The sequence below is a fragment of the Anguilla rostrata genome, chromosome 7 (genome assembly GCF_018555375.3).
Source record: "Anguilla rostrata isolate EN2019 chromosome 7, ASM1855537v3, whole genome shotgun sequence".
NCBI lineage: Eukaryota > Metazoa > Chordata > Actinopteri > Anguilliformes > Anguillidae > Anguilla > Anguilla rostrata.
In genome coordinates, this window is record NC_057939.1 from 31,779,561 (window position 1) to 31,800,653 (window position 21,093).

The 21,093-nt window shown below is 40.3% G+C and overlaps 1 protein-coding gene across 5 annotated transcripts in view; it reads right to left on the reverse strand.

The window, feature by feature from the left end:
- tbk1 (TANK-binding kinase 1) overlaps positions 1–21,093 on the reverse strand; it is a 251,835-nt gene that overhangs the window by 134,469 nt on the left and 96,273 nt on the right. For 4 of the 5 annotated variants that reach the window (XM_064341968.1, XM_064341971.1, XM_064341972.1 and 1 more), the window contains one exon: positions 4,279–4,380. The exons of the other annotated variant lie outside the window; for it this stretch is intronic. In XM_064341968.1, the coding sequence (XP_064198038.1) occupies positions 4,279–4,380 (102 nt within the window). The remainder of the gene's footprint in view (positions 1–4,278; positions 4,381–21,093) is intronic. 5 annotated transcript variants of the gene reach the window in all.

A 21,093-nucleotide genomic window follows, 5' to 3' on the forward strand; every position in this document is an offset into this window, starting at 1 on the left:
CCTTGGGCGGCACACCAGCGGTCAAACATATTCTCCTTCTCACGGGCGAACCAGACGAAGGTTCGGCTATCTGTTTCCCGATACTGCCGAAACATCTGACGATAAGCCTCTGGTACTAATTCATACGCCTTCAGCACTGTGGCTTTCACCACCTCATAGTCGAGACTATGCTCTAAGGATAGTGACAAATATATTATTATTATTATTATTATTTATGATTAAAGAACTGGGTGTCTGTGGCGACATTCCCGGGAAAAAATCGCAAGCGGCACGTAGTTAGTGACGCGTTTTCCATCACCCATCAGTGGTTGGTCCGCCAGAGAGAGGATGAAAAATCTTACCAAGTAAAGTAACATTTCCAAAGCTAGTACTACAAATTTTGCACAAAGCAGTACCTAGCAACAAAGTAACCCTGCTACAAATCACAACGCTCTGGCACTATGTAGTCCCTCAAGTAGAAAAATAGCATCAAAGTAGAGCAAATCTACGGTTCTATCCTGGACAAGCCCCCAATCTGTTACGTCCCGTAACTCACCCGTGTTAAATAACCAGGTGTACACTACCGGGCGTAACACTAAGCCACCTCAATATTAACCACAACCCAATCACTCAGCGAAGCAGAGTGATAAGAGCTATTAGTCCTAAAAGCGTTATAAGCAGATAAGTACAGATATTTCTTAGGTAGCAGGATCTCACCGAGCAGAGAGATGTAACCTAGCACAATGGGCCCCTGGCCTAAAGGTCCGTCCTCCAGCTCTTTACAGATGTTTCGAGTTTAAAACTGGGGTACCGCTGACTATCGATGCAATCGGCACTTTCTACAACTAAGAAGTAATAAAGGTTAATATTGGCAACCTAACACGTTATAGAAAATGTCTTTAACAAGCTGTAGAAAATAGACAATGTGGACTGTAGGCAGTAGGCTAACTAAGACTAACAAAGACCAAGACTAACATAGAAAGATGTACACCATAAATATATAGTCCTGCATCTTTCTAATATCGCTGCTCTGCGTCAGTCCCGGCATCCTCACAACAGGCATCCATTAGCCTGGTTGCTAAGTGATGGCGTGCGCTGACTCACAGGCGCATTTTTGGATCCGCATTTCAGCCACGAGACTGTGACGTCATTATGTCCGCCTGTAGGGGAGCCAGAAACAGAGGCTCTAGAAAAGACGAGCAACCAAATTGATTCCTGGTATGACAAATACAGCTATGAGAATGATTTAATCTAAAACTATGCTTAATCTCTTCAAGAGGCCCAAGAAGATGGAGAAGCAGATGACCTTGAGCAAAAAAAAGAAAAGAAACGACAGGTGAAAAAAAAAGATGGTGTCGGATTACTTAGTTGCGTCGCCATGGATGTCTCCTAGCCGCTTGCTGTAAAGGCCTTTACTATGGTGTAGCACTTAGATGGCATGTTGTAACACTTAAGCCGCGTTTCCACCAAAATTACCCGGAACTTTCAGTCCCAGGAACTACTTTACCAGGAACTAAAAGGTTCCTTCAGCCAATGGTTGTCTGCGTTTCCACCGGGGTCTAAAGTACCGCGAAGATTAGGCAAATTAGCCCACTGACGTTGTCGTCGGTCCATCTGTCATATGATTTCTTCTGTAACCCCATACTACCACCAAAGTAGCCTACATTATTTTCTAATAACCGGGACAGCCCGGAGGGGTTTATTCCACATATATACAACGGGTTACCAACAATGACTATATATGGTTACTTTTGTATTTATTGATTTTCATATATCCTCTCAAACACATTCATTAACAGCAGAAAACATGCACACGTTGTAAACAATTTGCTGTTTTATTACTTTCTCGTCGTCAATTCCATATAGGCTAATCGCAAAATGACAAGAATAGAACGAAAACTCGGACTTGCGTGAAAATGTAAATTAGTAGTGGTACAGCCATCGTTTGCTTTCCTTCGAAGTTACTGCTAGCCGAGCAGCGAAGTGTGCCCTCCAGATGCGAACCATGCACCATAAACGAGTCCATAGTCTTCCTGGTCTTTTCGTGGAATTGAAAAATGGCAGTAAAATTGAGTAAAATTACGGCAGTCTGAAAAAGCTAAAGGGAAGATTACTAGAATTAACCTGTTATTTTACCCGGATAAAAAGTGCGGAAGGTGATTTCCAGTTTGCTTGTACTGTATCACCAATGTTAATTATGCAGAACTACCGCATACCTCACATAACTGCATCAAACGTTTTGAGTCAATTACAACGGGCTAACAAAGAAAATCCGGAAGAAAATATTCAGCAACCGAATTAATCCGTTTGAATGTTTTGGTAGCCTACGTAATATGCTGTCCCAGCACGAATGCTTAGCATTTTATAAAACGAATACTAAAGCAAGAAAAGAACAGAAGAGCACACGTTATAATTCCAAGACGTTGACAGGCTATAACCAAAAGTAGGCTACTGCGCCGCATAACATACAAGTTTGATTTGAAGTTATTATGAAAATAAATTGGTTTGCCGCTGCATATTTTCAAACATGGCGGGTAATGGCGGAAAATAAATACAACACAAATGCTACGAGTACTCGACCAATCAGAAATGTTCAGCGCTGCAAGCTCCACCCAAAAGGTTCCTGTACTTTCGGAAAGTACTACCCCCCGAGCAGGAACGTTTTGGGGGGTAAAACAAAGCCCCCAGAACTAAATTTAGACCCTAGTTCCTGCGGTGGAAACGCACTGAGTTCCTCAAAAGGTTCCTAGTTCCGGGGTATAGTTCCTGCGGTGGAAACGCGGCTTTAGATGGCCCAACGCGTATGTAGAGCTGCAGCGCTTCCGCGCTGCAATTAAAAAAGGCACCATACACATATTCCAATCCATTTATCAGCTTAGCAGAGAATGCACATTTCAGAGCGCCTCAAGGACAGATAGAGTAATAATACATATTTCAAATAATAAATACGACATTGAGAAAAAACGAAAAAAAAAAAAAACGAAATATCAACTCGCCATCCCTGCTACCTGCGTGCTGCGCGCAGAGTGCCGTATTCTTTATTTAGATATTGACAGACTACAGCATAAATTGCATCTTTGTTTATATTCAATATTATTAATTGAAGCGAGAAACTGAAGCTGTAGAAACAAGAAAGTTTGTTATGTTATGGTAGCCTCCGCGCCGCAACTAATAAAAAAGTCAAAATGGCAGGCAAACAATATGGCGGACATAGGTGGTCCCAATAGCAGTTGTAGTTGTAGAGCACGTTCAGATGCATAGGTCGATGACGTTTTGAGTTGATCTGACTTATCGTGTGGGAGTTATGGCCTTTTAAGCATGACCCTTTGTTCTAGTGCCACCATCTGGCCGACATAGGTGATTTGTAGTGCCTGAGTAGTGGGGGGCCATAGGAACCCACCTACCAAATTTGGTTGGTCTAGGACTTATGGTTGCTGAGCCTCGGGTACTTTTAGCTGAGAAAAATAAGAATAATCCTAACAGATACAATAGGGTTCCAGCAGCTTCGCTACTTTGACCCCTAATAATAATAATAATAATAATAAAGGCGGTGGTTAGCACTGCTGTCTCACAGGAAGATGGTCCTTGCTTCGAATCCTGGCTGGACCTTTTTCTGTGGAGCTTGCGTGTTCTTTACGTGTCCACATGGGTTTCCTCCCACAATCCAATGACATGCAGGTTAGGCTGATTGTAGAGTCTAAATTGCTCCTAGGTATGAGTGTGTGAGTGAATGGCGTGTGTGCCCTGCAATTGACTGGCAAACTGTCCAGAGTGTATTCCTGCCTCTTGCCCAATGCATGCTGGAATAGGCTCCCATGCCCCTGACCAGGAATGAGCGGGTATAGATAATGGATGGATGAATAAAAATCAGAACAAAAACAACAGGGTTCCAGCGGCACCTCTGCTTGGACGCCTAATGAATTATAGGGTTCCAGCACCTGCAGGGCTCATCCCAGGCCTCTATGAATATACCACTTGTAAGAATGGGAACCGCATTTGGAATTGTATTTTCACTAGCAGGTCACACACAGTATTCAAATTTATATGTACGTCAAGATAATAAATATTCAGTACAACAAATGCTTTATGCGCTGCTGGTATGTATTCTATGCTTGCCAGTGAAGGCATATGTATATCTTATGCGTACCTCAGATATGTGTTAAAGAGTACATCTGTGGTACATGTAATGCAGTTATACAATGAGATCACTGTAATATCGATATTTCTGTTATATGTATTTTCATTATAAATGAATAATCCTAATGTATATTCAGTACACAAAATGTATGCAATACTCACAGCTGCTCCATCTTCTCCACAGTCTGAGTGCAGTTGGAACTCATGTGAATGACCTCTGCCTTTTTATGCACTGTCTCATTGTAGTCCTCTTTCATAAGCTCACTAACAAATAGGAGGGAGGGAGGGGGGTATGGAAAAAAGGGAGGGAGAGAAAGAATTAAACTAATTAGAGAAGAAAATATATAAAGGTTAGTGAAAAATGGATAATACAAAAAAGGAACACATACACAGTTACAGAAATGGAGATAAGACAAAGGGACAGAAAGGAAAAGAGAGGGGTACAGAGAGAGGGTTGGGGAAGACTGAAATTCAGAAGCAGAAGCATGTTTTCTTGGCTTTCTTACATATAACTATCTGCTAGAGTTTAACTTCCACCAATTTGTAATATGCTGTGGGTTTTAGCATTCCATAGCTCAGGAGGTAAGCTCAGGAGGTAAGACCGATTGTCTGGCAGTCAGAGGGTTGCTGGTTCAAACCCTGCCCTGGGCGTGTCGAAGTGTCCTTGAGCAAGACACCTAACCCCTAACTGCTCTGGCGAATGAGAGGCCTCAATTGTAAAGCGCTTTGGATAAAAGCGCTATATAAATGCAGTCCATTTACCATTTACCAAATTCACAGTTATGTAACAATGTAATATACAGTATATTTAGTTCTGTAGTGTATAGTTATGTGGCATACCCTGCCAATCCATAATTTTATGGATGACAATGTAGCGCTGTCACGATATCAGCATATTGGTAGTTAATACCAATACCAGTGGAATTTCACAATTCTCAATGCCTAATTAGCTACCACAGTAAAAAAAAGAAATCCTCATGTACTACTTCAGCAAACACTCATTTGCATCTGCATTGCATTCTTCCCCTTATTAAAAAGTACTACTGAATCACTACACAAATCCTATTTGTGTGGTAGTGGCTACGTAGTGACAAGTAGGAATTGTGCAGTGAATGTGTAGTTTATGTACTACTCATGATACACCAGTAGAGTTTTGTAGAATTCTGTAGCAAAACAGTAGTGTTTCCAGTACAGACCTGCAAACTGATCAGGGGTGAAAAAGGTGACAAAGATGTCCTGGGGCATGCCCCCCTGGGAAGAAAATGTTTCTAAATATCAGCTTTAAAATGTGGATTTACAGTTGATTTTAGCATGAGGATATAGGGAAAAACTCACCCTAGATTTAATGTAATCGTACTGCTACAAAAGTAATGTAAGGTGGACATTAGTTCAGGGAGAATGCAGAGCCAGGTCAAAAATTGTATTAAAATGCATTGCATCTAATAAAGTTGATCAAACAAAACAAAAACACAATATGCACAACAACTGAGAAATCAAATGGAAAACACAGCTTATGTTATATTTTGGTAGAGAGAGAGAGAGAGAGATTTTATAGTGGCAATATGGTGTGGCAAGGTGTGTTCTATTACACACATTATTGTACTGACTAGTTTAACTTAAGGCACAGTGGTGGCTGCTGAGCTGAAAATCGAGGAGGCAGAAAACTTCCCCTGATTATTAGTCTTGACTTTCAATCATTTTCCTTGATTAACAAGTCTGCCCACGATCTGAATAATTCAATTGTAGATAAACACAATTTCCTTCGTCACGCCATGCTATGAAGATCAAATAAATTCAAAATAAATGCTGAACTCAAAAATGCCATCTAACCTGTGCTCGTTCGAATGACAAAAATCTGCGTATTCCAGATCTTTGCCATGAACATTTTCGGAGTGTGTACGTTTATCCAGTTTTCAATAGGCTAATATCGACTGAAATGTGCACAATTTTGCGACGCAAATAGAATGTTTATCTCGTCTAAACGAATTGAGGAGAACTGTCTCTATCATATTTAGTCATCTGTCATTTCTAATCAGGCACAATAATTAAAAACAAGTTGACACCAATAATAACGTTAATCAGTTTAAGGGATTTTTGCCTGCTCATTTTTCAGCTCAGCATCCGTCACTAGGGCACCCAGTGGTTTTCTTTCACATTAAAAACAAGACCAGGTCAAAACCTAGTAGCTATATGGCTGGACTGGCCGACCAATGGTGTAACATCATCACTCAGTCAGAGACATTTGTGTTTATAGGGCTGGCCCCGCTGTTGCGGTCCAGCCAAAAATAACTTGCACTTTGCTGTAAACGGTGGGTACAGACAATTTGACAATTAGGACGTTGGCTCTTCTCCATTGCTTTTAATGGTCTACAAGAAAATACAAATAATTCGAAATTCACGCCTGCAAATCCATTATTAAAGTACTTGGCAGATTTGTTAATCACCGCTGATGGCGTTAATTTCTACTTGTTTAACGTGACTTGCGAAAGGTTAGCTAGCGTCACCCAGTGAGAGAACACCACAAACGCCGGTGGTGTAACGGTTATTGGCTCATTACCAACTGATTGTGGCGAAAACCTTCGGTGAAAACTTGCTAGGTTAAAAGCAGTTCTACGGGACATTTATTGCTAATGCGTGAGCTAACCATGGCTAGCCTACCTAGCTCTGGCAAGTTAGCTAGCATATTCGCTGATGTTTAGCTGAGAAACATAAATTGAAGATACCTGAACATAATTACATTATTAATTTCATACATATAACGCCATGAAATAACAGAGTACAGTCACGGATGGAAATTAAGCTCTGTAAACATTTGATAATAAATTATAAAGCATAACGGCAGACAGCCAGCTTACCTCAAGCTCGTTCAGAAATCTATTTAGATGATGGGTAAGTGAAAGTAGCCCAAAGGTCAATGGCTTTTCCGCTCCGGACTGTCAATCACATTGTATTCGTTGAAGTCCATGGTTCGGACCATGAACTCTATGGTTTTGGCTCCAAATGGACCATAGAAATGGACGACTACAAACGGCGTCAAAACGTTTTTTCCAGACCGGACAGTCAATGGGTGACGTCACTGTAGCTTTGTCCATATTTTTTAATCTTTTTTTTTTTTTTTTTTTTTTACAGTCTATGCTCTGTCCTCGTAGACCCAGACCCCCCCAAATTTCAAAAACTCATCGGATCTACACGAATCACACAAATGACCTATATTAGATTAAAAACGGCGAATTTCGCCGAAAAGCGACTAATTTGAAGGTATGCAGTAATAATCAAGCAGAGTTTTGCTACTTGCTTGTATAGTGAATATGTAGTCACACTACAGCAAGACTACACATATTTTAAGTAGTGATCAATAAAGTTAAATAAAGTAAATTTACTATTGGGTTGTTTATGTAGTTAGTTAATATAAGTAATTACTAGTACTTATTCATTATTAGTAATTATTATGAACTCTGACAAGTTTCATTCCTTATTAATTACATTACTGTATTTCTATAACACTTAAGCCCTTTTCCCACAGCTAATACCGCATATGAGCCGCCTCTGATTTGGTAACAGGTTCCCTTTCCCACAGAATTTGTAATGCGGTATTCGAGCCGTCTTTACCTTTCACACACAGTAGAACTCAACTCTCGTGAATGAATTGTTTACATTCCGTTACCATAGTAACACACTTGATGTAGGCCCAAAGCTATATCGTTACTTGTTATTTATTTTCGTTGCAATCTTCTTGTAATTTCCGGCAAAACAATCAAACAAACAAACATGGTACATTTTGAAGTGCAAGTGGTCGCATTTTTTATGTTATTAGTTTTCGCGTTCTCAATGCATTTAAAATGTGGGTCCAGGTAATTCCTCTGCATGCCATTTTTTTCGGTTGAGAGGTAGGTGCGCGTGAACGCAGATCTGTAACGTAATTCGAACGCCACCCAGAAAGCAGTCGTTGATGCTGCTTTCCGTTCTCACAGGACAAATGCGGTAGTCGAGGCGCCCCGAAAACACCGGGAGAGGCGTTTACGATTTGGTATTTTTAAAGCGGTCTTAACGTGTTCACACAGATATAGGCCTAATGTGGTATCGAAGCCCTCTCGAAAACTCATTTTTTCTTCTGTGTGAAAGGGGTATTAGACGAATAAACCCATATTCATGTACCTATTACTTAACCAGCATCATCCGTTTTTTGTAGGCTATTTATATGAAAGAAAACCAGACAAAAGATAATTATGACGATACGTCGCCCTCTGGAGGTGAACATAAAATGTTACTGGCGTTTCTTACTCTCATGGCGGCCATTTTATGTCATGAACATAGCCAGCACTAGCCCGCCAATTATTCCAAAGAGATTCGAATACCAAGAGGAGACACTCCATTGGTTGTGCAACATCTATGCCAAGCTCCTGAGCCGGGCCGCCGCCATTTTGAACTGAAAGTTGATTGTTTACGTTGCTGTGCTGTTGGATTCTAGCGGTCAGTGTCATACGCTCACCTTTTCACGTTGACACTTGCATTTATTAAATAATAAATCATCGGTAATTCCCACTATTACGATCAAATTTTAATGACATTGCAATTATTGAACCACGGACTGGACAGGAGAAACTGATCTAGAAAATCACCCAAATAGTGAATGGGAATGTGACGTCATCAACCGCAAGTCCGCCATCTTTGGAGAATACGGTGCGTAGCTAGCGGTCTAACCTTTTTACAGTCTCTGGGTCTAACAGTCTTTTGTTGACAAAAAAAACTGTTTCTCAACTTAACGCCATGGTAGGCAAAACCTGCTGTGTAATTGGCTGCAACAGTCATTCACACAACCAACTAACAAAACTTAAACTGTGGACAACGGAATAACATTTCACGCTTTTCCTACATGGAAGTTAAATGAGAGATAAGATAGCGAGATAGATTAGGCAAATAGTTAGGATAGCATACAGATGGTACAAATGTCTGCAAGGATACAGTGCCATCCACTGGTTGTTTAAATTTTACATTTTACTAGCTATGTATAAGGTGCTACGTCGCAGTATACACGTATAAAATACTGTGATTGTGATTTGTGATTCTGACATTTAGCTGGCATGATTTAGCTAGTTAGCTAGCATAAGTAAACATAATTTGTAGACCACTCGGAACTTGGCAACTCGTACGGGTCGATGTTATTTACTAATAAAAAAGTTTTTGTTGATACAGCTCCCTTGCCTCTTTCGTGAGCTTTTCCCTGTACGGACATTTTTCAGTTTTTCACATTCTTTAAGACTTTATACATTTATTTTTTTTAAAAAGAAAAATGTATTTAATTAAAGCCGCAAGCGGCGTTGGAGGGGTCCAAGCATTGGCACAATCGCGCCCCTTATGAAACGATTTTAAAATGGCTTTTTCCTCATGATCATATGCCTTCACCCAACATATCTACTGAATATCATGATGATTGAATAAAATATTGATGACTTATGGCCAATTTTGTGCTAAGAGACGCTGTCGGATGACTTAGTTACGTCGCCATGGATATGTCCTGGCCGCTTCCCGTAAAGGCCTTTACTATGTCGTAACACTTAGATGGCCCGGCGTGTATACACAGCTGCAGTGTTTCTGCGCCGCAACTAAAAAGGGCGTCACACTAGTGTTGTCACGATACCAAAATTTTGACTTTGATACAGATACCAGGTTTAGTATCACGATACTCAATACTGAAATGATACTTGAAACTTAAACTTAAATGCTGATTCGATACTCGGTACCTAACGATACTGAAATTACCTTAATTGATCAGAAACGTAATATCCACAATGGTTGACCTGATTTACATCACTAAACCATAGAAAACTATATTAAACATATTTCAAAAATTAAACAATAGCAAAATAAATTATCTTTAAACAGGTCTTTCACTTTTAAATAAATCTAAAAACAGCATATTTCAATAACAATACAGCATCTTCCTATAATAAAATATTTACAAATTAGAACACCTATTGCTACTGAAGTCAACTGAGTCTAAGCTTGCGCTGTATCAACCACGAAGAATGCACAAGCACAGGTCACCTCACTTGCCAACCTTAGTTGCTACTGCCATCTAGCGAAGATTCTGACAAATTACACTTTTCACCCTCTCAATCGGTAATGCGGGAGACACATTTCCCTGACTTTTACATTTGACGCAAAACTACCGAACGTCGGAAAATTCTAATACGGAACCGTTTCTTATTTTTTTTAAGTACCGAAAAAGTGCTGAAGTTTCGGTATACCATGCAACATTACGTCAGACACATATTCCAATCCATTGCTCAGCTTAGCAGAGAATACACATTTCAGAGCGCCTCAGAGACAGAATAATAATACACATTTCAAATAATAGATAGGGCATTGAGAAAAAACGAAACAAAAGACGAAATATCAACTCGCGACCTGCGTGCTGCTCGCAGAATAGCCTACCGTATTATTTATTTAGACACTGGCATATAAGAAAATTGTCGGTTACGCTGACCGATAAAACGCTATTCCAAAAGCAAAATCAGACATGTTATACATCGTTAGAAAGCTTATACTCTCACCTACTGAATAAATGAATTGTCAATCAAGCTAAATTGTACTAAAAAAGGCGACAATGCCGTAAGCAACAGGTGTGGTATTACGCGCAGCTATTTTTGAAGGTAGCTGACCCAGGCTTCACATATGCGCGTATATTTCACAAGCGGATTGTGCAAGACAATATATGACCACTCATTCGCAAAAGGGACATCTCTACGCAAAAAACCGATGGTAAGATTGTATATTTATTAAATGCTTAGTCCCAGATATTGACTGTATAATGACATGGTATAATTTTAAAAAACGTTGACTCGTTTATTTCGTTATTCAGTGAGCAGCATTTTCACTGCTGTATTGGCATATTTTAGGGCTAATGTCTGGTTTATCTTGTTGCTACGGAATATCACATTACATTACATTACAGGCATTTGGCAGACGCTCTTATCCAGAGCGACGTACAACAAAGTGTATAACCATAACCAGGAACAAGTGTGTCGAAAACCCTAGAGAGAAGTACCGTCCCAAGTGCAGGGAACAACCGCATAGTTCAACTTGGACCCTGTAGATTAAACTGATTAACACTAACACAAACAAGAACAGCAACAACGCAGTCTATGCAAAAATAAAAGCAATAGTTAAGCCGAGTGCATTAACTAAGTCACCGACGAAACAGCTAACTAGTTACAACCCTAAGCTTACAGTCAATTTAGAGATTAAATTGAGAATACGATTTCTCTCAGCATAATGACGGATTTAAAGACTAAACAAACTCACCCGATATTGTCCTCAAATGGATCCATGCCAAAGAAAAGTAATGATTCATCCTCTCAAAGCTTTTACTAACAAACTTTTAGTAGCAAAAAACGAAAGATCAACTCGCCATCCATGCTACCTGCTTCCTACGCTCAGAGCACTGTATTATTTATTTAGGCATTGGCAGAGTACAGCATAAATTGCGTCTTTTGTTTATATTCAACATTAGTAATTGCAGCGAGAAACTGCAGCTGTAGACACAAGATAGTGTGTTATGTTATGGTAGCAATGGAACGAAGCGGACTACATATGTATTACCGTCATTGTTATATTATATCAGCGTGTTTTCGCGCGTTTGCACAGAAACTCAAAAACTACCAATAAAATGGTTTAGCTTTTTCTCACCATAATGACAGATTTAAAGACTTAACGAACTCACCCGATACTGTCTTCAAATGGATCCATTCCAAAGAAAAGTAATTATTCATCCTCTCAGAAAGGTTTTACTGAAAAACTTTGGGTAGCCTATCCTAGCATGCACGCTAGGTGGCACTGTCAGACCGTGCTTTCACTGCTAAAAACTAGACCCTACGGTGTCGGATTACTTGCGTCGCCATGGTTGTCCCTTGCCGTAAAGAAGTTTACTCGATGTCGTAATCGTTTGGATTTGGAGCTCCAGCTTTTCCGCACCCCACCTAATGAAAAAGTCCAAATGGTGTGCAAACCATATGGCGGACATAGGTGCTCCCAATAGGAAAGTTGTAGAGCACATTCAGATGCATCAGTCGATGAAGTTTTGTGTTGATCAGACTTACGATGTGGGAGTTATGACCTTTTAAAGTATGATCCTTTGTTATAGCGCCACCATCTGGCCGACATAGGTGATTTTTAGTGCCTGAGTAGTGGGGGGCCATAGGAACCCACCTACCAAATTTGGTTGGTCTACAACTTATGGCTGCTGAGCCTCAGACATTTTAGCTGAGAAAACTGCCACGCCCCAACTAAAAAGTCTAAATGGCGGGCAAACAATATGGCGGACATAGGTGGGGCCAATGGCAAAGTTGTAGAGCACGTTCAGATGCATAGGTCGATGAAGTTTTGTGTTGTTCTGACTTATGGTGTGGGAGTTATGGCCTTTTACGCAAAACCCTTTGTTATAGCGCCACCATCTGGCCAACGTACGTTTTTAGTGCCTGAGTAGTGGGGGCCCATAGGAACCCACCTGTCAAATTTGGTCGCTCCAGGACTTATGGTTGCTGAGCCTCAGACACTTTTAGCGGAGAAAAATAATAATAATAATAATAATAATAATGAGAATAATCCTAACAGATACAATAGGGTTCCACCAGCTTCGCTGCTTGGACCCCTAATAATCCTAACAGATACAATAGGGTTCCACCAGCTTCGCTGCTTGGACCCCTAATAATCCTAACAGATACAATAGGGTTCCACCAGCTTCGCTGCTTGGACCCCTAATAATAAGAATAATCCTAACAGATACAATAGGGTTCCACCAGCTTCGCTGCTTGGACCCCTAATAATAATAATAATAATCCGAACAGATACAATAGGGTTCCACCAGCTTCGCTGCTTGGACCCCTAATAATAATCCGAACAGATACAATAGGGTTCCACCAGCTTCGCTGCTTGGACCCCTAATAATAATAATCCTAACAGATACAATAGGGTTCCACCAGCTTCGCTGCTTGGACCCCTAATAATAATCCGAACAGATACAATAGGGTTCCACCAGCTTCGCTGCTTGGACCCCTAATTATTTAAAACGACTGGTGTCAGCTGACAGATACAGACCTTTAAACTCGTATTCTCCAAAGATGGCGGAGCCGTCCCAGAATGCTCCGCGATTCCCATTCCCTTAGAGGGTATGCACATGACGTCACAGTAAGTGGAAGTCACTGCGGTTACACCAAGCGGCCAAAACCAGACTTCGTTTTTGAAGCTCATTTCCTGGTGTTGTAGTTCCTGGTTGCTCACTAGCGCCACTACGGATGGCTCCAGTATAGGTGTTTTCATATCCGGTTTCCATGTAAGTCTACGGTACAAATGCGATCAAAATACAAAGTCAATAATTTTTTCTCACAAAAACAAATAGTCGTAATAGGTGTATTTTATTCGTCTTATGACTGTCCATGGGTCGATTTCATGATTTATTGCATCATTTGGGTACAGTGCCAATATTTGTTCTGGACCAATGAGGTACAGTGTGCGTCACTTCCGGATTACTGCAGAGGACTGAGCTACAGTAGGGGGCTACAATCTGTGGTCACTGGGGTGGGAGGTGGCGTCTCTTGGCCTTGACATTGCGGCTCTGACCACGGTCCACCTGTGTCAGAAAATGCAGGCATCCCGTTTTGTAGTGGTTTCATTATAGCGTGTGCTATTTACAGCTGCACTAGACGACCATAAAATAATCCTCCTCTGAAGTTTTGCGGTAGCCAGGTCATTTTTACTATTTCCTTTAGCCCACTTAACCAAATAATTAGTCGGCAGAAAGCGTAATCAGCTAACGCTTATTTGCTATATGTGGTAGTCCAGTAGCCTATGCTAAAACAGTTCGCAACTTCCGCTACCAAGCCATTTGACTAGCTAGCTAACCCTAACCGGCAAATATTCCATCTGTCAAACGTGTTTGACGGCTTGTCAGTCGTGTACATTCCGTAAATGTCTACCTGGGCTAGGCTGCACGAATGTGACAAAGCTAGAAGCTAGCAAGAAAATAATAATAATTAGAAATTCAATGTACATTATTTTTGTCTTTATGCAACAGGTGGAAAACGTGCTCTTCAAAGTGCGGTCATATTTACACGCATGTAGATCAGTTATTAAAATACTTGGTAGATCTGTTAATCACCGCTGACAGTGTTAATTTTTATTCGGTAAAAAGTCACTTGCGAACGATCGGTCAGCTAGCGTCACCCAGCAAGTGAACACCTCAAACCGCGATGGAGTAGTAGCAGTTACTGGCTCATTAACTGACTGTGGCGAAAACCTATGACGATTATTTTCTCGGTTAACAGCAGGTCTACCACACAGTTATATGAAAATTAGCCTAGTCAAATCACCAGTAGTCTACACATCTCTGATTGACCATCAGTGCAGTCGATGTTCTTCCCCTGTAGTTCATATTGCTAATGCGTGAGCTAACCATGGATAGCTTACCTAGCTCACTGGCAAGCTGATATGCTAGCTAAGCATATTCGTTTTGCCGAGAAACATAAATTGAAGATAACTGAACATAATTGTATTATTAATGTCATACATATAACGTGATTACATGACACAGTACAGTCACGGATGGAAATTAAACTCTGTAAACATTTGATCGTATATTTTAAAACATAACGGCAGACAGTCAGCTAGCCTCAAGTTCGTTCTGCAATCGTTCGTTCAGGTTGATGGGCTTTTCCGCACCGGACTGTCAATCACATTGTAAAAATCACAAGACCGCTTAACTCTATGGTTTTGGCTCCAAATCGAGAACATGGCCGCGCCCGCCATTGAGCTTCAAAACGTGTTTTACAGACCCACGGAGAGGCAATGGGTGACGTCACAGTAGCTTTGTCCATATTTTTTACAGTCTCTGGGTTACACCCACTGAGTGGCAGAAAGACTAGAGTGGCAGTGTTAGTGTTTAGCTTGAATGCCGCGAAAACACAAAAAAACACATCTAAAATGGGAAAGAGCCGTTCTGCGTTTGACTGTACAAATAGATTCAACAAGCAATCGGAGCTATCTTTTTACAGACTGCCAAAAGCTAAAGAAAAGAGAAGCAAATGGATCGCTGCAATTCGCAGAAACAACTCTAATCCAGGCACCGAAACATGGACTTGCGGTTGTCATTCTGTGTCAGGTATGTTGGATTTTTGGGTAAAATCATACCTTAAGTTATGTACTGTATTGACTACTCATCAATTAAATATTTAGCATGTTTCATTTATATTCTGTGTAACTGTAAAGTTTTTGTCAGTATTTATTTTAAAAAACATCCATGACGATGAGCCTTGTGTTCTACAAACAAAGGGGGGATGGTTAGATAGCCAAGCATATAAATTATTAAAATATGATTTTACCCAAAAATCCAACATACCTGACACAAAATAACAACCGCAAATCCACGTTTTGGTATCATAACGTTCGTTCAAAACGTAGCTATAGCGTATCAACTACTAGCATTGATCTAACGTTTTTGTGTATAATTTATACAATGTTAGCTATGTTTAGCTAGCTAGCTAGCTACAATCAATTTAGTTAGCTAATTGTTCATAACTATTGAAGGCTTGTTACTGGTCAGCTAGCTATTAGCTATCGCTTATCATGAGTTTGTTACCTGAAACAAAGTCAGTGCTACAGTGAGAGCACCTATTCGACCACCTTCGTTCGACAGACAGGAAAACATAAACTGATTTGAAATATATGAAATAGGTGAAATATCGGTAACAACCTGTACCTAGTTAAGTAGGAAAAAATGCCCTTGTTATCCCCCCGTGGTTATTTTTTCAACACTTTCACAACTTTTTTTCTGTGCCGGCAAATAAGTCAGCGGTGGTCCAACGCTAGCTTTTGGTTGCTTGTGTATCCACAACCCTATATAAATGAATGGAACTTAACATAAATTTGCTAGCATACTGTATAAGTGTCCTGTCTTGCGTATTTGAGGTTAATATGAGAAAGGGTGGTCACTATCAGCACGCCTAGGAATCCGTACATATTCACTGTTGTAACTCAAGTCACAGGACGCAAAATAGCCGTTGGGAAAGCAGTTTGAAAGTATGAAGCAACGTCTGCGCTTTGTGTCACGATGAGATAATTACGAGCGTGTTGCTTGTCTTAAAGTTGATATAGTAAATAAGGCTGTATTAGTATTACTAAATGTGTATGTATGAAGTTGGTTTATTTATTTATACAGTTTATTATGTGTATTTTTACAGGACTTACATTTTAATAGGTATACAATGTCCACGGTTATTTCTCAAAAATACGAAGTAACAATGGCTAAGCACCAGCTATAATAATCGCAGGGATTCAAGCAATTCGTTTCACAATTCCCTAGTTGGGGTTACAAAGTTAAATTATGCATTTTTACAAATTTTCGAAATGGCATTTGTTCCAGGTTGCACCCCACAGCACAACAACCTGAGCCCAACGTCAGTCTGCTTATCAGTAACTTTCACTCCGTTTGTAATCGGTGCCATATTAGCCAGTGAACACGAATAAACAAACACAGAGCGGAAGTTAATTTAGGGCCAAACGCATAACCTTGGCAACGCGCGTGCGTCAGACGGATGGATGTCCACGGCCCCATTGAATAACGGTGAAGCCACACTATACGCGGCCCCGCCGCCGCCTCCATTCATTTTGAATGAGAGGTGGCGGCCAGACCCCGCAAGGCATGTTGGGATTGCCGGCGGCGCGGCGAGAGGCGGCGAGGCTGCGGGGGAGATGGCAAAAAATCTACTTTGACCCCCTCGCCGCGTCGCGGTAACCAATCTGATTTGATCTAATGATCCGTCAAGTAAATTGTCCCTATTTTTTTCTCAGTTTAGTTCCACATTCTATCGTTCCACAATGGAGGACCTAACTCGTAATTGCCGTATCGGGTTTCCAAACTCAATAAAATCTCCTACAGAGACATTGATAAGAGGAACGCAGCGTGGAGAAAAGTCTCTGAAATTGTCGGTGGCTCTGCAATGTAGTTATCGCCGTTAGCTACTATCACTGTCCAGTCTGAATAAAAATCATTTTTGCAGTAACTTAGCTCTGAAAAATGTTAATAAGCTGCCTAGCTAGGCTTTCTAATGTCTAGCTATAGTGAGTAACAACAAACAATAACAAACAAAACAAATCTTCCTAATGTATTAGTTGCTAGTTGTTCGTTACTACCAGCCACCTAGCTAGCTAACCAGATATAACTTTGAAGGCATTATCTGGCTAATTAGCCAGACAGTGTTTTTGTTGTTGGTTGTTACTCACTAGCTAGACTTTAAACAGCCTAGTTAGGCAGCTGACTAACATCTTTCAGATCTAGGTTACTGCAAAAATGATTTTTATTCAGACAGGACAATGAATATGAAACACGATATTAAACCCGGTCAACATTTAACGAACACAACTGTCTGTCAAAAATAGGTGACACGCCCACAAACAGCCGATTGTGGGGACACTATACGCGGCGACAGGCGGCCGTCGCCGCGTAGTGTGGCTTCACTGTAAAATTGGGGAATTTTTGCCGCTGCTGTAAAGTTTACGTTAAGTCTTGCTGAAAATAAAAATACATCGCCAATTTGCTATTTATTCACCGAAGTCTATATACAGGTAATGGCAAGAGCAGAGTTTGATCTCAGCTGAAACGTGTAACTGCTCAGAATATTTACTTTGCCCGTTGTCATTTTAAGAGTAAAAACGAATATATTTAGGCTATCATCACTGTACGAGTCTATGTAATACATTTTCAGTGGTTATTAAAGGTGGCAACGTGAGTCTAAATACAAATAAATATAATTTTGTTATCATTCATATCATATCCATGCTGTCGTACCCTATTAGTCAAAATTCTCGAGAGGAATGACAGTCTTTAGCCGCGTTTCCACCGCAGGAACTATACCCCGGAACTAGGAACCTTTTGAGGAACTCAGTGCGTTTCCACCGCAGGAACTAGGGTTTACAAAACGTTCCTGCTCGGGGGGTAGTACTTTCCGAAAGTACAGGAACCTTTTGGGTGGAGCTTGCAGCGCTGAACATTTCTGATTGGTCGAGTACTCGTAGCATTTGTGTTGTATTTATTTTCCGCCATTACCCGCCATGTTTGAAAATATGCAGCGGCAAACCAATTTATTTTCATAATAACTTCAAATCAAACTTGTATGTTATGCGGCGCAGTAGCCTACTTTTGGTTATAGCCTGTCAACGTCTTGGAATTATAACGTGTGCTCTTCTGTTCTTTTCTTGCTTTAGTATTCGTTTTATAAAATGCTAAGCATTCGTGCTGGGACAGCATATTACGTAGGTTACCAAAACATTCAAACGGATTAATTCGGTTGCTGAATATTTTCTTCCGGATTTTCTTTGTTAGCCCGTTGTAATTGACTCAAAACGTTTGATGCAGTTATGTGAGGTATGCGGTAGTTCTGCATAATTAACATTGGTGATACAGTACAAGCAAACTGGAAATCACCTTCCGCACTTTTTATCCGGGTAAAATAACAGGTTAATTCTAGTAATCTTCCCTTTAGCTTTTTCAGACTGCCGTAATTTTACTCAATTTTACTGCCATTTTTCAATTCCACGAAAAGACCAGGAAGACTATGGACTCGTTTATGGTGCATGGTTCGCATCTGGAGGGCACACTTCGCTGCTCGGCTAGCAGTAACTTCGAAGGAAAGCAAACGGTGGCTGTACCACTACTAATTTACATTTTCACGCAAGTCCGAGTTTTCGTTCTATTCTTGTCATTTTGCGATTAGCCTATATGGAATTGACGACGAGAAAGTAATAAAACAGCAAATTGTTTACAACGTGTGCATGTTTTCTGCTGTTAATGAATGTGTTTGAGAGGATATATGAAAATCAATAAATACAAAAGTAACCATATATAGTCATTGTTGGTAACCCGTTGTATATATGTGGAATAAACCCCTCCGGGCTGTCCCGGTTATTAGAAAATAATGTAGGCTACTTCGGTGGTAGTATGGGGTTACAGAAGAAATCATATGACAGATGGACCGACGACAACGTCAGTGGGCTAATTTGCCTAATCTTCGCGGTACTTTAGACCCCGGTGGAAACGCAGACAACCATTGGCTGAAGGAACCTTTTAGTTCCTGGTAAAGTAGTTCCTGGGACTGAAAGTTCCGGGTAATTTTGGTGGAAACGCGGCTTTTGTATTGACTTTTATTTCATCAGGGAGAACATGAGCAGGGTCTCTATGACGTGGCAATGTTTATCATGTCTCTTAATCGGGTTGTCTTAACGTTAACGTTAGTTGGATTTTTTCTGCAATACTGTTATAATTTAGTCCTATAGCCAACCGTTTGTGAATGGACAGACACACGCCAGCAATAAATTAACGTTCGTTAATCGTTAGCTAACGTTAGCATGTAATTTACAAGAACAGCTAACGTATACCATACAAAATCAAGGGAGTTTTGGCAGGTCTAGTTTCAGCAAAGAAAACAAAGAGGGCTCAAAACTTCCAATACAGCGAAGCCAGCTGGGACAGCGACGAAACAATAATTGTAAGTAGGTTTTTCCTAAACCGCAATAAAGTCTACCATGGTCAATGTTAGCTAACGTTAATGTTAGCCTGTGTTCTTCAGATGATCATCTTCAAACGTTATTAACTTATTTGCAGAGTGAAAGTAACACCAGGCCGAGGCGTCCGCCTTAGGAGGACAAGTGCAGCACCAGCACCCACAAAAGATGACAACCTAATTGCAAGGATACTGGCACAAAACGAGATAAGATAATCAAAGTTAGGAAAATAATAGCTTCTACCTACCAAGCATGTTTTTAGATTCATAGCCTAAAAGCAATATTTGATAGACTAACCCTAATTGAAATAGGTCGAATGGGGCAAATATCTTTTCTTTCCGGAAAAATAAACACTGCTTTTCTTTTCAGATATAAGTTTTTAGATGTCTAATGTTCATTTAATTTAAGCAGTATGAGGTTATATCTACATTTTCCATACAAAATGAGATGTCTTTCTTTCTTTTTCTTTCTTTCTTTCTTTCAAGCTCTAATGATGATGAGGATGACTCCTGTGAGAGACGTTTGCTGATGCGCAAAATAGATATGCTGGAAAAGGAGAACCAAAAACTGAGGAGAGAATCCTCAGTTAAGAACAACATTTGGGTTGTTTGAAAGTAAGCAGGCCACCTTATCTCACTTCTAAAGATCTTAATTATACCATATGCATGTGTAGGCTACACTTCAATGTGATGTTTCTCGTGTCTGTCCTTACAGAACTACCACATCTGCTGGAGAAAGTGGACTCACTTTCTGGGGCTCTGGAAGGGGGGCAGTTACCCAGTAGCAGCGCTAAGCCAGCAGATGTCTTGCCAAAACATTACGCATTGAGTTACACTTACTGTATGAAATGTGCTATACAAATAAAGTTTGATTGGTTGATTGTTAAAAGTTGTGTATGAATAAAAAATAAATAACCAAAAAATAAACAAATAAAGAAACTAGAGCCATGGCATGTAGCCTTCAAGTATTTAACAGTTAACAGTAAACAGCAGCTTTATAGTATCGCCTTCAAATACTTAAATGTTGAGGCAAGCTGTTCTAGTATACAATACCAAAGCTTGATTGGACCCGTAAAAGGCGTTAATACGTCTTTATTTCAAAGGTATCATCGACAAACGATGGAAAATTTGATATATGGCTATTTCTCTGATAACACATTGTGTTCTGAGCCTGAAAGTATTCAGCAATATACGGGGCAAACCTGTTTTTACACATTTACATAACATAACAAAGTAAGACGAGAACCATTCAGCCCAACACTGCTCGTCTATTCCTACCACTAAACTGTACTTAATGCTTAGTTTACCTAAAAGCTAAATAGTATCTAACACTGTATCAAGCCAGGCCTTGAATACCCCCAGTGTTTCTGCCTCCACTACATGTCCAGGCAAGCTATTCCACACATTGGCCACTCTCTGTGTGAAA